The sequence below is a fragment of the Amblyomma mixtum genome, chromosome 5, assembly GCF_055824585.1.
Source record: "Amblyomma mixtum isolate Tamu chromosome 5, ASM5582458v1, whole genome shotgun sequence".
NCBI classification, from domain to species: Eukaryota; Metazoa; Arthropoda; class Arachnida; order Ixodida; family Ixodidae; genus Amblyomma; species Amblyomma mixtum.
Genome location: NC_143016.1, coordinates 99,054,948 through 99,077,319, shown reverse-complemented (window position 1 = coordinate 99,077,319; position 22,372 = coordinate 99,054,948). Strand labels below are relative to the sequence as shown.

The following is a 22,372-nucleotide window of genomic DNA, read 5'->3' as shown; positions in this document are numbered from 1 at the left end:
GTGCGGCTAAGAACGCACAGTGAGGTGTCACCCTAATCGGTTACAAGCTACTGCAAACAGCAATTTTTTAAAATTATTTGTATGATAGGGTCCAAGTAGAGATTTTAAATTTGACTCTCACGGTCACAAAGGCTACTCTACATTTCTGTTGCTCGGGAATATGACCATCAAAATCATTTCAGGGTCCCTTTAAGTCTGGGAGGGTAGAGTTAACATTTGTTTAGTGCCTTCTGCTGAGAGCACCTCTTCATTATGAATGTGCGAGGACTAGTGATTTTAATTCTTCCCCGCATCTTTCTTAAGCGTTACCTGCACATTTCCAGGTTTCCCTCAGCCAATCATGCATGGACTGTGCTCATTCGGCTATGCGACGCGCCACATTCTCAAGCAGTATGCTGACAACGATGTGAAAAGATTCAAGTCTATCAAGGTAATAGGCTGGCTTTGTTGATAGAGTTAATGTTCTAGTGCTTTTGAATCATGCCAAAGCTGAACGATCCTCTTCTTTATAGGCAAGATTCACGGGTCCTGTTGTACCCGGCCAGTCAATCCAAACCGAGATGTGGAAGGAGGGAAATCGCATCATCTTCCAGTGTTCGGTTGGTCTTTTCGTGCTCTTTTCTTTTTTAGTTTATTGTGCTGACAAACTATTTTTGTGACGTGAGGAGGTCGCAGAGATTGATGAAATGCTTTTGATGCTCCGTAGGTGCCTGAATCTAAAAAGCAGATCATCTCTGGAGGCTGTGTTGAACTCCACAATGTTTCACAACCACCACCACCTGCAGCCCCTCAACCTCCTCTTGGGTCTTCTCTGGAGGTAGGCCAACTCCCATTGATGCTGTTTTTGTTCGGGTGTTGTATATTCCCAGCGTCTGTTTCTGTGCATTGCTGTTTACCAAAGATTCACTGAAGGACTGCTGCAAATAACAAATTCTGGTTCCAGTCCTCATACATAACCAGATGTACAACTTCTTGTTTATCAAAAGGGGGCAGGAATTTATTTTGAATGTGTGCTGTGAACACTGTCAAAAGAGTGACTTGCTAAGCTTGCACAATTTTTGTGTGTGTGTGTGTGGTCCACAGCAGGTAAAGCTGCATAGGCTTAAATTAGACAGGCTGGAATGCTAATAGTACTGCTTGTGTTCTGGCCTTAGTAATACCTTTTCTCTCTTTTATCTAACCGTGTTGGGCTGGCATCTTCCCATGGCCTTGCCTGTGTTTGAGAAATCCTCATGGGATATAGAGGAAGCACACCCACTCCTAAAACATGACCCAAGCCGTGCAGAAAGTGTCTTCACTGCGTGGCACAGGGACTATCATTAATCCCAACAATGCCCTGTGGACACATGCCATTGTATGAAAAAAAAGCTGGAGTTTAAATGATCTGCAACAGACCTGCCTGTGGCACTATTTAGCAGGTTTGCCACTGAGCTTGATAATCCGAGTTTGTGTTTGCTGAGCCCAGAGAAAAAAATTTGCTGCACATAGCATGCGCGGACAAAGAATGACTGCACTTGTGACTGATCACCATCACTTTATCGTTCTTCGTGCCAATACTTGTGGTGTGCATACTTGCCACAAATCTTGCATACCATCTCTTCATCTAAGAAGGAAACAATAGGAAAAAGTTTAGAGCATCTGCTTTATTCGCCTGCTATTTGCTGTTAGATAAAAAAGGGGCAAAAAGGTGCTACTTAGATTTTTTTTTTTTATGTACAGTGCATATTTGTTTGGTTTCGTCAGCATCGCTGCTTTCCAACAGGCCACCTGACCAGTCCATTTTACAGTGGATTCACTGAGTTTTATCTGTAATGCCTTCGGGTCATGAGAGTAATTAAATACAATAAAAAATAAAAACAGCTTGAAAGAAATTTTGAGTTTGCTAACAGGTTGATTGCATGTTGTTGACTATTTTTAATTCTTGTTGTTTCTTCATCTCGTGATGCTTTCCTCAGTGTAAAGTTGCCAAGAGCTACTGCACGTAAGAAGCACTTAACGATCGAATTCTTAGCAGGTTTTTTACCTCACTTCTGACATGCAGCTCCAGATATTCACCATTACCTGTCTGCGCAGCAACTTGAAGGTTTCATTGCGCAAATTTTTCTGAAAAGTTTTGTTATGAGAGTTCTTAGTTGCGCGTATTATTTCTCGTTAAATGTAGCAGTCTGGCCCAGAGCTGAAGTCGGACCTTGTGTTTGCTGGCATGGAGTCTCGTGTGGAGGACATGCCTGAGCTGGCCGCAAAAGTCAAGGCCATCTATGAGTACAACATTATGCTCAAGGGAAAGCCAGCAGCTGTCTGGAGTGAGTTTTTGGTTGGCTTGCCTTTTGCGCTCTGTTCACAAAATTGCGCATGCGCATATTGGCGACACTGACGCACGTGCCCAAAGAATGTCACAGAAATTTTAAACAGTTCTTGAAATGAGTGCGCCGCCGCGGTGGCTCGGTGGTTATGGTGCTCGGCTGCTGACCCGAAAGACGCAGGTTTGATTCTGGCTGCGGCGGTTAAATTTCGATGGAGGCGAAATTCTAGAGGCCTGTGTACTATGCGATGTCAGTGCACAATGAAGAACCCCAGGTGGTCGAAATTTCCAGAACCCTTCACTACGGCGTCTCTCATAGCCTCAGTCGCTTTGGGACGTTAAACCCCATAAACTAAACTAAACTTGAAATGAGTGCACAACAGCAGCTGATTGTTTACTCTTCGGCCATATCAAGAAATATGTACAAAAAATAGCAAGCTAGAAAGACCCTTGATGTTTGGAGACAGTGTACTCATTTACTCTCAAATATAAGCTGATTAACAACCTACAATTATGACTGTTGCCCTGTGAGCAAGTTTGCTTAAATAGTGTGAGGCCTGATTTTATTATCAAGCGGTTTCAACTGCTTAATAGTGAATGGGTAAGAAGTCTTAAAGTAGATCAGTGTAGCCAAAATTTTCAGGATAGAATTTTATGAAAAACACACGTAACGACTCTGCAGTTTACTCAGTGGAAAAACATCTAAGGCTACCTTTACTAAAGAGCAGAGGGAGACCTCCTCCGAAGCTATAGCTCAGTTTTGAAGGCGCTCACGATAATTCTGGAGGCTGCAAAACAGGCAAACTCCAGTTAGGTTGACTTCTCTGCTGAGCGCCACCAGCACACAGCGGTGGCAGATCAAACGCTAGGTAGGGTGGCTTCCCGGCATCACAGCAGTGGTGCACAGAAAATAGTACGCCAGAATGAAAGCTGCCACTGTCTGCAAAATTTAACTGCCTTGCAGTGGTGGAACATGCTGCACGCAAGCACTGCTGACAGTGAGAGTAATCTTTTTCACCTTTCAGGAGTACCATGTGGCCATAACAGAAACTTTTTTGTTATTGTTGATGCCACTACTTCAAAGTCATGTGCTCTTTCGTGTTTTTTTTTTTTTTTTAATGTTTGGTGGCAGGAATCCTTGCGTCAGACAAGTTGGTTTCAAAATTGTTGTAGTATTACTAGTGGGAGATATTTAGAAGCCATTTAGTGCAATTGGTGTATTACTGTGCCATTGCAAGCCTGTTCAGTTTCTATGCAAGGGGCCTTTGAGAAATAATTGCTGTTTCTTTGTTATGTAGTTCTTGCCTCTTGTTTTCAGTGTGTATGTGTGATAACTCGTAACTTTTTTTTTTTAATCTTTGGCAGCATTGGATCTGAAGAATGGCAAAGGTGCTGTGTACAGGGGTCATCCAAAGGGCGGTGACAAGGCCAACTGTGTCATCACCATTGAAGATGATGACATGTTCAACATGGCTGTTGGGCAGCTGGATCCTCAGAGGGTGGGTGCAGCTACTTTTAGAATCCAGACAAACGAAGCAGTTGTGTTGATGCAGGCACGCAGTCTATGTTCAAACGTTCGCAGTGTTCTGGGTTATGGCCTCAGGCATATCTCAAGACATTGCTTTTTTTTTTTTTTTGCATATATCATACCAACTTGCCATTACGCAGATTGTTTGATGGAGAGCACCTTCAGTTACTTGCGTGGGCAGGTGCTTGCAGCTGTTCTGTTGAAGGCAGATCGGCATAATTCGTTGTCCAGCTGTGGCTGCATGATTGCTGTAAATCACTCTTATTTACATGCTCTTCCTCCAGTATTTTATGTATCCGCTTCTCTGCCTGCCTGAAGTCATCGTTTCCAGCTTTCCAGCAATACTACTTCATACAGCAAGCATGTACGTAATGGTATGCCACAGCTGCTGCAGCAGATTTTCAGTACAGTCGCGTCTGATAAGAAATATAGTATGATACGGATTTGTAGAATTCCCTGACCAAAGCACATTGTGTACAGTGGGCAAAATGTCAGATGTTTCAAACTCGAGAGTTGCAACCACACTGCAAGCGCTGAACACTGCCTTCACATCGCAACCACCGCACATCGCCACAATCACGTGTTGTGTGGTACGCACTGCAAGCACTCGATGCATGGCCGTAAATAAATCGTGTCAGCTGTGAACAGATCAATGTGAATGCATTCCCATGCTTCACCATGCTTCATCATCCCATGCTTCATCTCTTTGGGACATAAAACACCATGAACTAAACGAAACTAAACAACTTCGTTTGTTAGTAAACGTCACAGTATTGTTGTCACACTATTGTAGACTTCAGATTAATAGTAGCACTGTCATGAAAATCTACCACTGTGACTGTGCTGATTAGCTGTAAAGCACAAGTTTGCAGGTTCAGTCCTAGCCAGAGTTTTATCAGCGAGACAAAATGCAAAAGGACCTATTTTGCAGAGCCCTCTCCAAGGCGAGCCGTAGCCCAAGCTGCTGCTCTGGTGCATCGTAGTTCAATAAGGAACCAGGATCTTCATGACAAAGATCTTTTGAGGCAGCAAAATGTATTCGTACCATCTAAATTTCTGAGATCCAAAAAAACAAAAAGATCAGAGTAAAGGAAAAAGCAGTTCCTTTTTTTATTTCTTCAACGTTGTTAACAAGGCAGTAAGGAAAGGTTATATACGACAGTGCATAACTTGTGCTGCTGCTGACTCGCCTTGCATTAACAACTGTAGAGCTTCTCACAGAGATTGCTGAGTTGCGATCTGGTGCTGCAAAGGTGCAACCAGCCTCTGTGGGTCTGGTGGGAGGTGGATTAGGTGCAAATTTGTTGGCTGAAAACCCAGTGGTTATGTTACTGGATACCTTAATGAAGGTGTATTGATTGAGTGAATGGATTGAGCAGTGTATGATTGAGCAGGGAAAGGCATGTACTAAGATCTGGTATCGCCTTGCCCTGAAGAGCTGAAGAATGAGAAGTGGCAGTTCTACACACAGCAGTGTACACCATTGCTACCTTGTTCCCTCTTTTATCGACAGGCTTTCATGACAGGCAAGCTGAAAGTCAAGGGCAACCTCCTTATAATGCAAAGGCTGAGAGAGCTGCTGAAGCCACCAAAGGATTCTGCGCCGTCAAAGCCAGAGTCAGCGGCCGCTGCACCTTCTGCGGTAGGTGTTTTTCATAGTTGCCACTGATTCTATTACACTGTATGTGCATTGTTTACTGTCTTAATGTTATAACACTTGCTTCCGGGAAGCACGATATTTCCATGCTCTTGCAATATTTCCAAAAACTCCAAGTTGGGAGTACCATTGTTTGTTTCCAGTGTTTTGCTGACCCTGAAATTCCATTCCTTTGTCAGGCACTACTGTTTTTAATTAAGTCTGCAAGGTTAGCTCGTGTTAAGGCAAGTTATGCTGAGCCAGTTTAACAGTGCTTGCTTCTGTGCTTATTTCAGGCAATGTCATCTGTACGTCTAAAGAGTGACGCCATTTTTGAGTCCCTTGAAAAAAAGATTGCAGACAACTCCGATCTCGCATCATCTGTTCAGACTGTCTTCCAGTGGGACATCAAAAAGGATGGTCAACTGATGAAGCAGTATAGTGAGTTTGACTGCTTGTTTTGTGTAGTATGTTATTCACTGACATCCTTACTTGCAAACATAACTGCTATTGGTTGTTAAATTTGGCCCTAGCCAATTTGTCCGATTGCAAATATCCTGATCATTCAAAGCAGCCCAAAAGTAATTTGACGCACATAGTAATTTTTGTTGCTACTGACAGCTTTTGATGCATTGGTGTGCATAGGAAAGTTGTCGAGTGCCATGAAAATGGTCCGACCCGGTTGTTTCTGACAAGGTAGCCTTAGCATAGCCCTTTTTATTTGGCAAAAATGAAAGCCGCCAAAAATTTTTGAAATGCCACATGACGGCATGCTCTGTGCGCCCAAATGTGCCATTATTACAGTGCTCTCATCTATGTAAAGCGCTGCCAGATTCATGCCTTCTGCTTTGCCCCTGACAGAACTTCGCTTTGCTGTTGGTTCTGAGATAAGCGCCAAAGGCTGCTGACTGTGCTTTCTTTTGATACATTTGACTGAGCTTTCCTTTTTGTCAAGTAGAAAAACAAATTTAGCACCAGTATCTGCATCACAAGTGAATTATGGCATATTGCTGCATTTACATCAAACTTGGGATAAACGTTACCTGTCATTAGATAAAGGATGCGAGCAGGTTTATTGATACAGCTATATGAAATCATGTTGGCTTGTGCAACTGCAGATAGAAGTTTAAAATTGCATGTAATGACACATGTTTGACTTCTCACTCAATACTTGGGTGAAGCAGGGGCATAGCACATCTACTGAATCTGCAGAAATGAGTTTGAGTGAGGAGACTAGTTTGGGAATAAGAATCTGATTAAGGTGACATATATTGTCAGTTTCTGAAGGGGTTGGATTGCCTTTTCTCCCAACTTCCAGCTTTGGATTTGAAGAATGGGAAAGGAGCTGTCTACCGGGGTACCCCCAAGCAAGGGAAGGCTGACTGCACATTTATAATGGAAGATGAAGTGCTTCATAGCATTTTCAGTGGAAAGCTAGATGCTCAAAGGGTAGGTCTTGCCATGTTTTGTACTTGTTTTGCTAACTTTCAAAGCTTTCAAAAGTGGCGATGTCTTCTCCTCATTGTTGGTGCACATGAATATCCAGACATTCTCACATGTTAATGTTGGGATTGTGAGTGTGATGGGAGTATTTCTGTTGACTGCTGAACATGGATAAATGTTGGGATTGTGAGTGTGATGGGGGTCTATGTCTATTAACTGCTGAACATGGATACTTAATGCAGGCACCGCCGCGGTGGCTCAACGGTTATGGTGCTCGGCTGCTGACCCAAAAGACGCGGGTTCGATACCGGCCGCGGCGGCTAGAATTTCTTTGGAGGAGAAATTCTAGAGGCCTGTGTACTGTGCGATGTCAGTGCACGTTAAAGAACCCCAGGTGGTTGAAATTTCCGCCCTCCACTACGGCGTCTCTCATAGCCTTAGTCGCTTTGGGACGTTAAACCCCATAAACCAACCAACCAACTTAATGCAGGCGTGAAATTGGCTGGGGGAAGCTTATGTAAGGCATGGCCCCTTTGACAGTGCACTTTCATGCTTGACGTTTATAAAAAGCAGTGACAAAGAGAATGTGGAAACAAGCTCTATTGTTAAATGAAATTCAGTGTTGTTGACTGTGGTACATTTAACTAATTAGTCAGTAATATGTGAAGCACATTACAACATGGTCATTACTTTGAAAATTGAGTACTAGATTCTGAACTTTTTTTTTTTTCATCCTTATGCTATATCAGCAGTGAAGAAAGCTGTTGGATAGTTTTTACAGCTTGCTTCAAGTTTAAGTGCTGGAATAGTTCTGTTTAGAATCAATATGAATGTTTGTGCTAGAATAGGTGTGCACAAGGTGACTCTCCTTTTCTTGTTATAACCACCTTTAAGGAGTATTTGTTGAAACTCAAGACTGAGGCAGTATGGAGGTTGAATCATTCATCCGCACATTTCATATACAATTAAGGGCATTGTTTGTTTACATTTTTAGACCACCATCAAAGTGTTGGTGCCATCTGTTTCGATGGAATGGCTATTTTCATCAGTTAATATCAGGTTTTGCGGAATGGGTAACAAGAGTGCAGTGCTGCCTAGCTCCATTGATGGGGTGAGAGTCATTTGAGTGAGTTTAGTTAATGAGAGCAAAATCATTGAATTAAGAACTGAACATAGAAGTTGCTGCTCTCAATGCCTATCGGACGAGGTTTTTTTACAGCTCATTAAGAAATAATGTGCTTATACCCAAGTCGCACCAGAAAACTTAATATCATTCGAATTGAATGGCATTAACATATAATGTAATTATCAGCTGCTAATGGAAACATTTAATGTCATTAGGTTCGAATGACATTCACCATGAGATGAGTTTGGGGAATTCATTTTCAGATCTTGAATCATTTGTATACTTTGTTCACCAGATACGTACAGACACAAGCAACGTGAAAAAATAATGTGCACATTGTCAAAGTTAAAAGTTTATTTGTTGAGTTCTGCTAAAAAAATGTTATTTGGTGTGAAATTATTCGCACTGAAGTCTGTCGTGCTTAGGTGGGATGCCTAGTTATTAGGGGTGTGCGAATATCAAATTTTTCGAATACAAATCGAATACGAATACTTGATTCCGCATATCGAATCGAATATCGAATAATCAAGGACAGATGCATTTAACCACTACAAAACATTTATATGAGCACCCAAGAACATCACAGTTCAACTATCGATAATTAAATGAACACAAAAGGTGTGTGTGGCTGCACAAAAAGTATCAGTCTCGAACATTATTCTTAGAAGAGTGGAAATATCAGAGAGGATGGCTAGTACACAGCATTGATTAAGGCTAGCTTGCCATCAGCACAAAAGCGCGTTGCTGGGATGAACATAAAAGGTTGTCGTGAAGGAAAACCAGCTGCTCCACATGGTCAGGCAGAAGTAGTTCCCTTCTAGCTGAAACGACTCCTCCAGCCACAGAAAATGCCCTCTGACTTGGCACTGACCTGGCACGTATTGCGAGGTACTTCGTGCACAGCTCTGACTATAGCAATTTCGCAGGTATAGCTACAAAAAGCTCACCAGCGCGGTTAGCTACGGCATGGCCCTTGGAAAAATTTGAAGGAAAAATTTTCCTTCATCCATGCGCATTGCTCTGGGCGCCGCCATGTTGTTATGTCTCTGTTGATAAGGCTTGCGGACCGAAATGAACGCCGGTGCTCACAATGAATATTCGGCTAGATACGAATATTCGCGTCGGGTCGAATATTCAAAAGAACACGAATACTAGGATTTCGAATTGAATACGAATACTAAAAATATAATATTCGAAATATATTCGAAAATTTCGAATATTCGCACACCCCTACCAGTTGTGCTGCTGTAGGCTGTTGCAGTGTCCCTTTAGCATGCTTATAGTGCTTTAATTAGTGTCGCATACATTCCCTGTGTTGTGCTGTCGGCCAACAGGCGTTCATGACGGGCAAAATGAAGATCACGGGCAATGTGCTGGCCAGCCAGAAGCTCCAGGAGCTCTGGGAGCAGGACAAGGAGGAGAACCCAGAGGACGAACTGGCCGCCCTGGTCCAGTCGGCCAAGGACAGCGAGGCAGCTGCAGCTGCTGCTGCTGGGGACGGTGACAGGCCGCCACCCCCAACTGAGGTGGGAACTGGGAAAGGGGCACAGTGTATAGTCAAGCCCACTTTTAACAATATTCTAGTGCCATGGAAATACCATTGTTATAGCCAATAATTGTTATAACAGGGTTGTGCCAAAAAAAAAGAAAAAGATGACAAACTTCAGAGCATTTACTGACAGTAAATACCCAGAGGGGTTTGATTGTTCTAATGCCTGTAAAAGCTCATTAAATCGAACTTCAGGGGACCGGAAAAATCTTCACCGTTCACCGATGACCAAAGCACCGCCATCACTGCGCCACCGGGAGCTTTGCGCACCTCAACGTCACAGGAATCAAGCCGCCTTTTTGGAAGCTATTCTTATGGGAAATTCAAGAAGCATGCAGAACCAAGGGTGCGGTGACAGCTGACAAGAGAAAAACCGCGCTGGCTGCATGCACGCGCGCTGCACTGACTGATTAGGGGTACGCATGGCGTGCGTAGCCAATGCAGCAATGCAGCAGCTCTCCTGACGCGATGACGCCTGCCTCTTTTGCTTTCATGGCATTGCTGCGCCAGCTTAGTCCATTGGTCGGCCCCACACATGCACGCTTTTGTGTTGTAAGCATGGTTTTGCTGGTGTGCTTGTAGCATTTCTTTTCTTTTTCTGTAATGGTTGACACTCAATAACCAGATTTAATTGTTATAACCAATAATGTGCCTTGACAGCATTGCTGTAAGCAGTTTATTTTACCATAGAACACATGGCAAAGCTGATGGTGCCATGACCGACCATTGTTATAGTATCCGATATATTGTTATAACCGGTATTGTTATAAGTGGACTTGACTTATAACATGATTTGAAGGTGATGAGTTTAGGCCTATCGTAGTCTCTGCTCTGTCATGTTGGTGTTTAATATTTTAAAAAATGCTTAATGAAACAAGACCTTAGCTAGCTGCTACGTTCCTCTGTCCTGTGCAATTAACAGGAGAGTATGTGACCATCATATCAGGAAAATATTTATTGGTGCTGTACGGCCCAAATGACAGCACAGACCTTCACATTGCTTTAGACTGTGCCAGACATGTTGGCTCATCTCCTCCACGGGGTTGCACAAAAGGAGGAGTCCAGATGTGAATATTGTGAGGACATAGTGCTGGTGGACCACATCTTATTTTTATGCAGAAAACGTTAACCCTGTGTGATATGATAGTTTTTTCCTCTTGATGAAACTGTCGCCTTTCACCCAAGTTTTTTTTCCTTGGAGGAGAGGTACTTGTAATGCTGTCTTTTGTTTCCAGGTTTTCGAAAGACTTAAACGTTTTAAATAGATTGGCGTTTCTGAAACACCCGCCGAGGTGGTTCAGTGCTCACAACACTCGGCTGCTGACCTGAAAGACGCGGGTTCGATCCCAGCCACGGCAGTTGAATTTCGATGGAGGCGAAATTCTAGAGGCCCGTATATTATGTGATGTCAGTGCACGTGTAAGAGCCCCAGGTGGTCGAAATTTTCGGAGCCCTTCTCTACGGCGTCCCTCATAGCCGGAGTCGCTTTGGGATGTTAAACCCCATAAACCAACCAACCGTTTCTGAAGCATAGCTTTAGCCATCAAAAGGGAAAGTTTTCTATTCAACCCTGTGTTTGGCACATGATAGCTGTAGTGGCATATGTACAAGCAAAGCCCAATTATAACTGACTCACTCACTCACTTGGAATATGTTTAGCTATCAAAATTGTATCGGCCACTGCTGTAACAGTATTGGAAAATGAAGAGCTGCTGTTAGGAAACACTGTCCGCCAGCTGAAACTTAGCTAGCTAACTATTTTTGCTCGTTTTAATGCCTGTCGATTTTTGAAAACTGCTTATGCAAGAACCTTGTGAAACACTTTAGCTGCGATGACTGCTATAGGCTTTAGACAGCAGAACTTTAACCTTCTCTTCAGCACAGTTTTACTCCTTGACTCGGACAGTGCTTTTGTACCTCTGACTGCACTGTTCGTCGATGTATTAGAAGTATAAACCAGTATTAGAAGTATAAATTTTGCATGCATATAAAGCTAGCTGCTGCCTGCAGGTGTGGTCTTTCTTTACTTGAAACCGGCCTTTTTGGTGCCATGAAATCAGGATTTGATTTTTTTTTCTGAGAGACTCCTTTTCTCAAAATGGTTTCACCTCTAGCAAGTTGTATTGAAAAGTGCGTTGAACGTGATGTCTCTAGAAAGCCACCTTTCGGACAAATGACCCTCAGCTGGCAGAGTTTGTCAGCTTGAACATCCGGATGGAAATTAACAGCTGTCTGGACTTATTTCATCAGGCTTTAAATATTTTAAAATTTCTTCCAAGTTTGTAAGGCTACATGTGCTCTTACTTCAGAATGAGCTCTACGTACTCTTTAAAGGTGTTTTGTACTCAATTGTAGACAAAGCGAACTCACAGCTTCTCATTATGTGCTCTACCTAGCAGTGATTTCTTTGTTTCAGGTAAATTTAGCATCCTTCTTGTCACAAATGAGGTGGTTTTTTACGCCATGCAGCGAACACAGTAAACAATATTTCATGAAACATTGAGCGAGGTGTTGCACATTATCTGCCAACGCGATTATCTTTGAATGCTGTGTGGCCATAAACCTCTCTAGACGCAGTGTAACAATGGTTGTAAGTTGGAACTTGTAAGATATGAACTGCTGCTCTTCAGTTTTTTTGTTAGAACATGGTTCTCTGGTAGTCCTCTTATGGGGATCAGTACCAAGGAACAGGTAGTAATGTTTGTAGCAAAAGTTTACAATACAATATGTGCATCTCTCTCTCTCTCTCTGCTTTCTTGGCAGCCCCCGAACACGATCAAGTCGGACTTCATCTTTGGGATTTTCATTGAGTACCAGAAACAGGAACCACAAATTGCAAGCATTGTCAAGACCATCTTCCATTGGATCATTCTCAAGGACGGCAAGAAGGCAACAGAGTGGAGTAAGTTTTTGAAATTATGCCCCCGTTTCCAACTGGTATAGTGCTTTGGGTTTTGCCTATTGGGGAAAGTTTAAAAAGCAGTAACAACTTTTTATTCATACGTGCTGTTCATGTAGGTTTGTGTTGATGCTCGAAGAGAACATGTCATGAGTGCTTTGCATGTGATAACTTATGGTGTAGAGAGCCTTGAAAAGCGTGCGTTGCAGGTGTAATGTAGGTATTATGGACCGAGTTGTGCTAAAATTGCATTTGGTTCAATTTTACTGATAAACTAAAAGGACCTGAGAGTTGGTAAACGTTACACCAGACAATCATAGTGCTTCACTGTAGTAAAAACACTGTAGGCATGATGGTTGTGGCTTTCAGAAGTTGTGGGAATGTGTCATTCAAACGTGTCTACATAACAGGGGCCATCAGCCTCAGCTATTACTTCATACTATTCATGGCTAAACATGGGGATAAAAAAAGGGGCTGAATGTTGAATTGATCAAAATCGAAAATGGTTCTTAGAAAGGCATTTTTTCAACTTGAACTATGCATTGTTTGTGTACTCACGTGCACAGATGTGCCACGCTGCTGGTGAACTCGGAACACTGGTAGGAAACTGGTGGAAAACCAGGGTCACTATGCGCTTGTAATGCACATACGGGTGGTGGACCGCATGTAAGGCCGACTAATTTGCATTACTGGCCCAGCTCGGTCTACTGTGACTGACAGGCTGATGTGCAGAATCTGGACAGGTACAACAGGTTTGCCATTAGCTCATCGTTAGGCAAGCAGTTGCACTGACATTGGCTGGTCTTGATGAATTACAACTTCGTTCAGAATCATACAGGCTACTAACTTTCATGGTTCTCTCTGTAATAGCGCTGCCACTGCACTGTATTCGTTCAGCAGAGCCATGTTTTTCAGTTATATAAATGCAGTTTGGAATTGCTGCATGTACAGTTGAACCTCATTATAACGAAGCTGCAAGGGCCCGATGATTACGTCGTTATAGCCGTAGCTTTGTTATAGCCCGTGTTGACCAAGCTTCCAAGGGGAATCATCATTGCTTCGTTATTTTCATTGTTTCATTATAAACCATTTCATTATAACGAGGTTCGGCTGTGTTGTTCTTTTTTCACCTCTAAATACTTCATTGGTGCCTGCGTTTCCAGCTGTTGACCTGAAGAGTGGCAATGGAGAATTGTACAAGGGACCTCCCAAAGGTGTCAAGGCTGATGTTGCGATCACCATTGATGATGAGGATCTGATTCAACTCATGCTTGGCAAGCTGAATCCGCAGAAGGTAAAAGCATATTTTTTGGGGGGGGGAAAGGGGGGGTGGGTCATTCTTATAGTTCATTATAGTTTTGCACCACTAACATTGAAACAAGGGGAGAGGGAACAAAGGTTATAAGTGGAGGGGTTGACTGCAGCCACAATATTATAAGTTATTCATAATTGTGTTATGAACACTGCTTGTTAAACTACAGTGAAAAAAAATCGTAAAATAGTTCAATATAACCGAAATTCGTAACATAAAATTTTGTCAGAAACGCGCGCAACAGCGGCGCAATTTAGTCATTGAAGAGACGGCAATCCTGGGAACTCTTACTAGAGAAACGGAGAGACGTTTCCCCAGGTTTTGGCGGCGTTTCAAAGGCGCACTTACGGCTATTCCGAAGTATTTCGAAGGCCGCAAAAAACCGAGCGCCCGTTAGATTGGCTTTCCCGCACAGCGCCGCAAGAGCACGGTAGTCGCCGGCTGCGATGGCTTTCCTGCCTCACAGCCGTGTTGCGTGGAAAGCGTTCAGTCAAAGTGAAAGCTATCGCCGTTTCCACCACCTCCGCGGCAGCAGACATGAACGCAGGATTGTTACTTCAAGCTTGCAACTGCCTGCCCTGCTGCTTCCAGGATGCTGTAGATGGATACCAGGAACATGTAATGCATACTGACTGCCGGACTGCAACCCTACACATTGCTATTGGCGAGTTCATTTTAAAAGTGCAAACCTTGGCGCGAAGGCTTGCTGCACCACCACAAGTCACTTGTGTAATGTGGCGAAACGTGCTGTCTGCTATCCGAACGGGCTCAGTTTGGGGCTGGCGAGTTCGATATTTCCTTTTCATGGACAGCCGCGTTTGATATGTAAAGTAGAAATTGCATGCGTTTCTCAAAAACATTTGTGAAGAGTTCGATATAGCCAATAATTCGTAATATCCATGTTCGTTATATCAAGGTTTGACTGTAAAACCTTGAGCTTAAATCTAAAAATTGTGGACTTTGATGCACCTTTCACTGCTGTCATGTTTTGTTTGCTCTGGAGAGTTTGCGATCATGGCTGTTGAAGAAAAATTTTCTTTCATCAGTGTTCTTGCTCACAAAACTATTATGCATTTCAATGCCATGGAATGAGAGCTCTGCTACCATATAATCTCCCGTAAGGGCTACACCTATGTATGAGTTGCACCCCGCTGTTTTGGACTAGATACTTTGGAAATATGGTTCTATTTTAAGTCATGTATAGGTAGGGTTGTTCGTTTTCGGGTAAAACCTGATTTTACCCGATTTTTGCACCCCGAACGTGTTCCTAAAATATCGGATAAAACCCGAGTTTTCCCGATTTCTGAAACAATTGTGCCCACGGAATTGCTGTGTCTCCAGTTGGGAGCCGTGCTCGATCCGTTCTAGAAGCGGCTGCTGAGTCAGTCATTTGATGACTACCGACCTCTCTTTATTTCCGTGATGGACGATGTAGGCTCGCTTCGCAAGGAGTTTAACCAGTACTCGCTGGAAGCAAGCCACACAAATGAAGGTGTTGAAGTGATGGACTATTGGAACGACACAACTGTGCGTTACCCAAGGCTAGCAAATGCAGCGTTGTCATTGTTGTGCCTAGCTAATGGCAGCTGTGACGTTGAGCGAACGTTCTCTCAGCTAAGGTACGTGCAGAGACCAGACAGGTCTCGGATGGAAACCGAGATGTTGCGCATGCAGATGATTATGTATGTTAATAAGGACGTGTAGAACGTCGATGACCAGCCCTCGTGAATAAAATGTTTCTTTTCTCAAAACTGACCGTTGCCTCTCACTGCGAGTAATAATTACCAAAGAAACTCCAAATTTTGCAATACTTTCTTGAAAGCAGCCCCCCAAAATATAGCCCTAATTGTTACCCACCGGTTAGAGCAAATGGAATAAATTGTCAGTTTGCAAATTTAACCCGATAAAACCCGAATTACGGAGTTTTTTCACGAAAAACCCGATTTCTCCCCTATTATCAAGCCGAAAAATAACGCCCGATTTTTACCCCCCGAATTTGGAAAAATATAAAACCCGAAAACGAATAACCCTATGTATAGGCCATGCCTTAAAAATTCACACCCGAACCTTTTAAAAATTGCGGCCACAATAATCGTGATAAGGGGCGTGCTTTGTTATTGTTTTGTTCAGCTTGTTACCCGTTTTAATTTTGTGGCGAAGACTCCCTCTGATTGTTGCACTTAATGACCGCTCCCTTGAATTGGGTGCTCACATTGTGCCTACTGGGGCCCAGGCATTCATGACTGGCCGTCTGAAGATCCGAGGCAACATCATGCTGACTCAGCGCTTCAACCAGCTGTGGCAGGAGATTATCAAGAGTGGCCGGGTGCTTGAGCTCAAGCTGATGAGCCCCCTGCTCTCGGATGGCAAGGTAAGCGACCCGCTCTCACAAAAGAAAATTTGTATGAGAGAGCGCTAACATGTCATATCATGTGCTGTACCTTAATGTGCCAGCTGTCAGCCTCATTCAACAGTTTTTCATGCAGCTTACATGGTCATGTGCAAAGGGATAGTGAACACTTAAAAATAGCATGTTCCGTAGTGTGCATGCAGCAAACATCATTTAAGATCAAGCCATAGTGTATGGTCTTTTTATAACTGTTACTTTTCAGGCTTAGTGTGCTGTACATAGCCCTTGCATATGGAAGGAGATAGTGTTGCCAACATGACCCAATTTGAAGCAAGTTCTCCCTCTTTTAAGTGAATTGCTCATTGTCACTGTGTTTTTCAGCATGTTTACAGGCACAAATTGGAGAATCAGGCTTTCGCTTCATCTCATCTAAGCTGCAACAGAATGGATGAGTGATAAATTCGGTCTAATTCTTATTTCATATAGCAATTCAGCCTCTCTTAGGCCTAAGAAGCATTGGTTTTCTGCAAAAAGGGTTCACGTTGTAAAAACCAGATGGCACCACCATAGCTGAAGCTATTGGTGCATCTGCATTTTCTTACGTTGAGATAAAGTGCATGTGACGTGCAGAGTCGAAGCCCACAAAGAATGCTTTCACTTAGTGCTTGTAAGTGTGCGTGCACTATTCCAAGGCACTGCATTGTCCTTTCCTTTGTTGACAGCCACTGAGCAAGGACCTGTGGAGTGACTGTGCCTTCTTTGTGCTCACTAAGAAGTTGGCCCACCAGCCTGACTTGGCACCCAAGGTGCAGGCCATCTATGAGTGGCGGATTCTCAAGGATGGCAAGGAGGCAAGCACATGGAGTAAGTGTCCGGGGTGTTTGGCACAAGTGATGATGTGGATTGGTGCAGATATTTTCTCTTTAAGTATCTCAGCTTTCTTGTCTTTTTTGGTTTACTGAACTTTGAGGTTTATTTGTGCTGCAGAACACTGTACAGCGGAACGCGATGCTAATGCTTGTAAAGGCTTAAATTTGGACAACTTCTGGTGTAGTGTCTTTGAGCATGCATATTAGTTTTTGAAATAAAATGTTAAGCTTAGAGATACTCTCCAGTTTGTTTACATTACCTTCACATGCTATCATACACACTTGAGAGAACATGGCATGATGATTGTAAACGTGCAATGTAGATGCAAATTTTTTGTGAGAAAAGCAGAGTTGCAGAACTTGCTGCACTCTTTGTTGCCTGCAGTGAAAAGTTGTGTATCCCACGAGAGCTCAAACTCAATTTTTGCAGAACCTATGTGTGTGATGGAATGAGTGTCTAAACTTTTTTGTTTATTTTTATTCATGCTGCATTTCTGCATTGGATTTTAGGCCTAAGAGCCACCCCCACAAATAAACATACCTTCACTCACTCACTGCATTGGATATTTGGAAAAATTTTGTTTGTCACTTGCTACACAAGCAGAAGTGCCCATGTGGAGAAGCCTTAAACTAGAGGGTGCTTATAAGACCTGTTTTGAAAAGGTGATCCACGTATAAGAAAAGTGCATGTATAAATACAGACAGCAATATGTGCTCATAAAACAGTACTTAAGTTACTCAAATTATCACAGTTAATAGTTATTTGCACCATTGCATTGTAAACTAGTATCTGCTACACTGATAGCCATGACGTGGCAGTTGAAGTTATACCCCTGTCAGACGAGCAAGTTTAGTGTCATTTTCAACGAGTGACACTCGCCTGTAGTGTCATTCACATCGTGTCACACGATGAACTTTAATGACACTCGCTGCTGAACGCACTCGGCAAGAAGTGAGTTTGGGGAACTCACTTCACTTTTCCCGAGGGGCGAAGTGTATAGCCTCGGTAGCAGCGTTTCGAAATTAGAATACAACATCGGCAATAAAAATGGCGTTTTATTGAACGCAGCTAATTTTTTTTGCCCTCTTGTGCATGTAAACTTATTTGCGTTGCCATTAAATATATATATATACTGCACATATTCCGACATTCTTGTTTTCAGCTGCAATAATTTTTTAGGCAGCCGCAGCGGTATGGCTATGGTGGCTAGCATGGCGACCGTGGCAACCATCTGCAACCGTTTCGGTGTGACGGTGCAACAGTGCAGTGTTCGCAATCCAAGAAGGCGCTCGAATGCACATGTATGTCGCCACCACTTTTTGCCAATCAGATTGTGTCAGCTGCGCAGAAACGTTATCGCCGTGGGTCGCCATGATGCTTCAAAAAGTGAAGTACTGCTCCTGGCTTGTCTCGTCTTGCGAAGCCTTTTTTGTAATCACCAATACTGCACAAAGCTCCTTGATAATCATAAAAAATTTCTTGCAGTTTAGAATCTACTGTACATTAACTGTACATTAAAGCTTTGAAGCGCGAAAAGTAATATTTTTTGTGCCTTACTTGAAAAGCCATCGTCACCACCATCAATTCCGAATGACACTTTATTTTTCCGTGTAGCAGCGCGCCCCGAAAGTGTCACTCGTTCTGGAGAAGTGCACTTCGTGAAAGTGTCACTAAACTTGCCCGTGTGACAGGGGTATTAGGCTTCTAGGTCTAATAAAACTGCTTAGTAGTGCGATACAGTCACTGCACAGCTACAGTGACATTAGCTTGTGGTTGCAGCTTCAGCAGTGAGGGGTTAATAGCCTCAACGTTTTTAAGTCCCTAGTTGCAGCAATTCAATAGATCATTATGTTTACAAAAATGGAAACTTACTTTTTTGTTTGATATTGAAGTTGTTTATTGCAATGCACCTTCAGCTCTTCTAATCTGTGTAGAAGGCCCAAGCTTGCTCGATGTTTACTGAAGCGCCATTTTTTGTCTAAAATCTTCTTTTTGCTTTGTCCCTCAGCACTGGACCTGAAGAACGGCATTGGTGCTGTGTACCGTGGCAGCCCAAGAGAAAAGGCAAGCTGCATTGTTACCATGGACGATGACATCTTTGCCCACCTTGTGGCAGGAAGAGTAGCACCCCAAGTGGTGAGTGCCTGAAGCATGGGGGGAAAAGGGAGAGTGACTGTGGGGCTCCTTGTGTGTCTGGCTCCATGAGGACCACCTCCCTCCTCCTTTTTTGCTGATCGTGTTGGGCACCCAAACAAATAAACACTGCAGAACTGAAGGCATTGTGGATAATGCAGTGCAGGTGAGAAGCTTCACACAATCCAAATCACTTTGTTCAGGCTTCTGCTTTCTCACCTTCGACTGCCAGTGGTCCAGTGGTGACAGCCTTCGTATGGGATCCTTTTTGCTGGAAGCTCAGCTGTGTGAATTTGCGAGGCTGTGGTGTGCTCTTGCATGTTTCTGGAGTTTCTGTGGCTTGCTTTAGTTTTTTTCAGTGCCTGAAACACATTGCTGCTGTTGTCCCTTGATAACTCTCCTGAGGCAAAGGACAGTTAACGTTGGAGCTGAGGATATATGTGTTTGCTCCTTGTTTTGTTGGCATAGGATGAGACATAACTCAGAGAATACAGCAGGACAAAGCACCACTCCTACTAACCAACATGACTTCCAACCAACTAGCCCAACAACAGGTCCCTTTAACTCCCCCCACCCCGTGCCTTAATATTACATTCAGATGTCAGAAAGACTTGACTATGAGCACTTGACTGGGCTGGATGAAATGCCCATGAATAGTCAACATTTTTTGTGGGATAAGCTTAGCATGTCTTTGTATGCAATGCATCCTACAGGTCACAGTTGAGCTGCATTAGTTGAACAGTGAGCTACAGTCACCCTGCTAAGTATTTTCTGGCTGCGTTGTGCCTTCATTCCGCTGAAGGAGCTAGAAATAAACCCTCGCCTCAGAATTCTCTTTCTCTACTGCATCATTTCTACGTCAATCTGACACTGTTGCGCTTGTAAGAGTGACTTGAAAAAAAAAATACATTTGTAAAATTGCAATAGTACAAAATGATCTGCTGCTAAACTTTTTTTTTTTTTTGCTTTTTTCAATTTTAATCTCAGTAGGAGTAGCATATCAACTCGGCACCCCACTCAAAGATTCAGTATATCGCTTTTCTTTTTTAACTGATAATAGAAGTGAAAAGCCTCCTCTTGTTTTAACCTACTGCAATGGCTTTGAGGCTTTGGTGTTTGGCTGCTGGTCCAAGGTGATACCTCACGCCAGTGACACCTCTTTGGTGAGGCCAACCTGCCGCCAGTTACTTTCAGCACTTCAACCGCGATTTAAGAAGCCCGTCGGCAGCAATGATGTCGGCATGGAGCACTTGACTATGCTGGAGAATTTGGAAAGCTCCATAACAGGGACTGCTTACACATGCATAAGGGACTTGTTCAAGAAATAAATGTCACTTTCATTTAACTCTCTATTTTTGGCTGTAATATGGGAAGTCTACTTATTGCAAGCTTCAGATACATCAAATTAAATATTCAGGGCTGTCAGGTTCGTTATAAGTGGACTTGACATATTCTAATATCCAGAATAAAGCTTCACAGACGAAATCCTTTCGGAACATTTAAATGTAGGCACTCCACGAGCATGGCATGTATAGTATAAGTTCATACAAGGTTACAGAGCATAAAGAAGCGATCGGCTGTGCTGTCCAGGAATTGCAAGTGGTATTAATAGTGGTCTCGTGATGAAAACTAATCACATGCCATCCTATGAACATAGCCTACCCCATGAACCAATCGACAAAAACTCCTCCGTGTTTTCAAAGTTGTCAGCCTGGCTACAAAAGCAGCAATAACATGTCGTATTTCACTCGTACTAAGGCTTTACTCTTTGGTTTCAGTATTAGGAAGCCTGTGTTCAAGATGGCATGTTCTAACTCACAGTATGCCACTGTTTTCAAATGGAAAGCGATTATACTGGCTGGTAAATTGGAAAATTGATTGGTTTTTGAGGTCTTGCATATCTCGGTGGACACCTGAAATGCGGCGTATTGTTAACTTTACCTGATGCTTCTTTAATGTGTTTTTTTTTAGTGTTTTGTGCCAATGAAAGGGACTCTTGTGTGATAGTTGTAGTCGCCCTACATTCAAATAAATATAATAACACCGACAGTGTAGCAGTATGCAACATTTGAACTTTAATGAAAATGTGCTCTTTTTGTGTGCACTTAGTCTTGAAATCATGTGCAATCTGTTTGTTCTTCCATTTCAGGCATTTTCAAAGTATGTGAAAGTGGAAGGAAAGAAGGAGCTTGCTGATAAGCTTCACCCTCTTTTCCTGTCTGCTTCAAAGCTCTGAAGATGGTGGATCCTAATTATTTACCTCAGTACTCCTCATCATTATGGGCTTAATGGGCTATATGCAATGGTGTGGCACTGATGTCCATATTTTTATAACAACCTTGTTGGAGTAGCTTTAATACATAAGTGCACAGTATTGTTGCCATACGCAGATAACTTCGTAATGGTTCACACTTACAAATAAAGGTATATTTTTTAATAAAACTATGGCTATCTTCTTTACTTGGATTCGTTTGTGTATTTTTTTTTTTCAACTGTTACTGGCAGCATTATACAAAAACAGTTAGCAATGCAATGAAAGCCCATTATGCCGTACTTCGTGGCAGCACTGTAAAAACTACGTGCAAAGTGGCTGTACGTCCTAGCCGAAAACAGCCTAAATATCTCCACTGACTTGAGGAAAGCACATGCCATAGCTTTTATTGAAGTAGGGCCACAGAAATCCATCGTCTTGTCACTGAGACAGCCTCTGAGCTACTATAACCATAGCTACTCGAGAACAAAGCCGCAAATACCTCTCGAAGGAGGCCCTTGAGCTAAGCGTCAGCTTATTGTTGTGACGTCATGGTTAATACCTTGAACCTGTCAGCTCCCTTATGTTGTGCTTAATGTTGCAAGGGGATTAACCACAACCTTGAAGAACCGGTTGATGCCGTCGGCTGGAGGACCTCCTTTAAGGGACATTCGCCGCTTCTCTCTTGTGCTGTATACTTCAACCTTGAAGGCAATTCGCATGGCATCATGGGTGCCACAATCTCAGTCCAGCACATAGTTTAAGCAGCACAGGCTAGAGCAGTCTAAATACTGCCTAGAGGGAAAGCTCACGCCTCCGTCTGTGCGAGTTTCTCAAAGAGCACTTCATCTACTGCAGGAACGCAGGGAAAACGAAGTTTCGTGTTTGGCTTTGCCAGTGTTGGGCCGAAAACATGGATTCTGACTCAAAATTGGTAGTTGCGCCCGGATCCTGTCCTCCATGCGCAGATTAA

At 43.0% G+C, this 22,372-nt stretch overlaps 1 protein-coding gene across 2 annotated transcripts in view; it reads left to right on the top strand.

Annotated features, from left to right (window-relative positions):
* Positions 1-21,608, top strand: part of Mfe2 (peroxisomal Multifunctional enzyme type 2) — a 35,214-nt gene extending 13,606 nt beyond the window's left edge. The window contains exons 16-30 of one of the 2 annotated variants that reach the window (XM_089545692.1): positions 324-430; positions 513-599; positions 707-817; positions 2,165-2,303; positions 3,668-3,801; positions 5,344-5,472; positions 5,763-5,907; positions 6,785-6,915; positions 9,370-9,561; positions 12,348-12,486; positions 13,647-13,777; positions 16,029-16,166; positions 16,868-17,009; positions 19,024-19,151; positions 21,298-21,608. In XM_089545692.1, coding sequence (XP_089401818.1) covers positions 324-430; positions 513-599; positions 707-817; positions 2,165-2,303; positions 3,668-3,801; positions 5,344-5,472; positions 5,763-5,907; positions 6,785-6,915; positions 9,370-9,561; positions 12,348-12,486; positions 13,647-13,777; positions 16,029-16,166; positions 16,868-17,009; positions 19,024-19,151; positions 21,298-21,384 — 1,940 coding nt within the window. In that variant the 3' untranslated portion in view covers positions 21,385-21,608. Of the gene's footprint in view, positions 1-323; positions 431-512; positions 600-706; positions 818-2,161; positions 2,304-3,667; positions 3,802-5,343; positions 5,473-5,762; positions 5,908-6,784; positions 6,916-9,369; positions 9,562-12,347; positions 12,487-13,646; positions 13,778-16,028; positions 16,167-16,867; positions 17,010-19,023; positions 19,152-21,297 lie in introns of both variants that reach the window. The other variant, XM_089545691.1, reaches the window with a different exon arrangement.
* Positions 21,609-22,372: the final 764 nt, after the last annotated feature.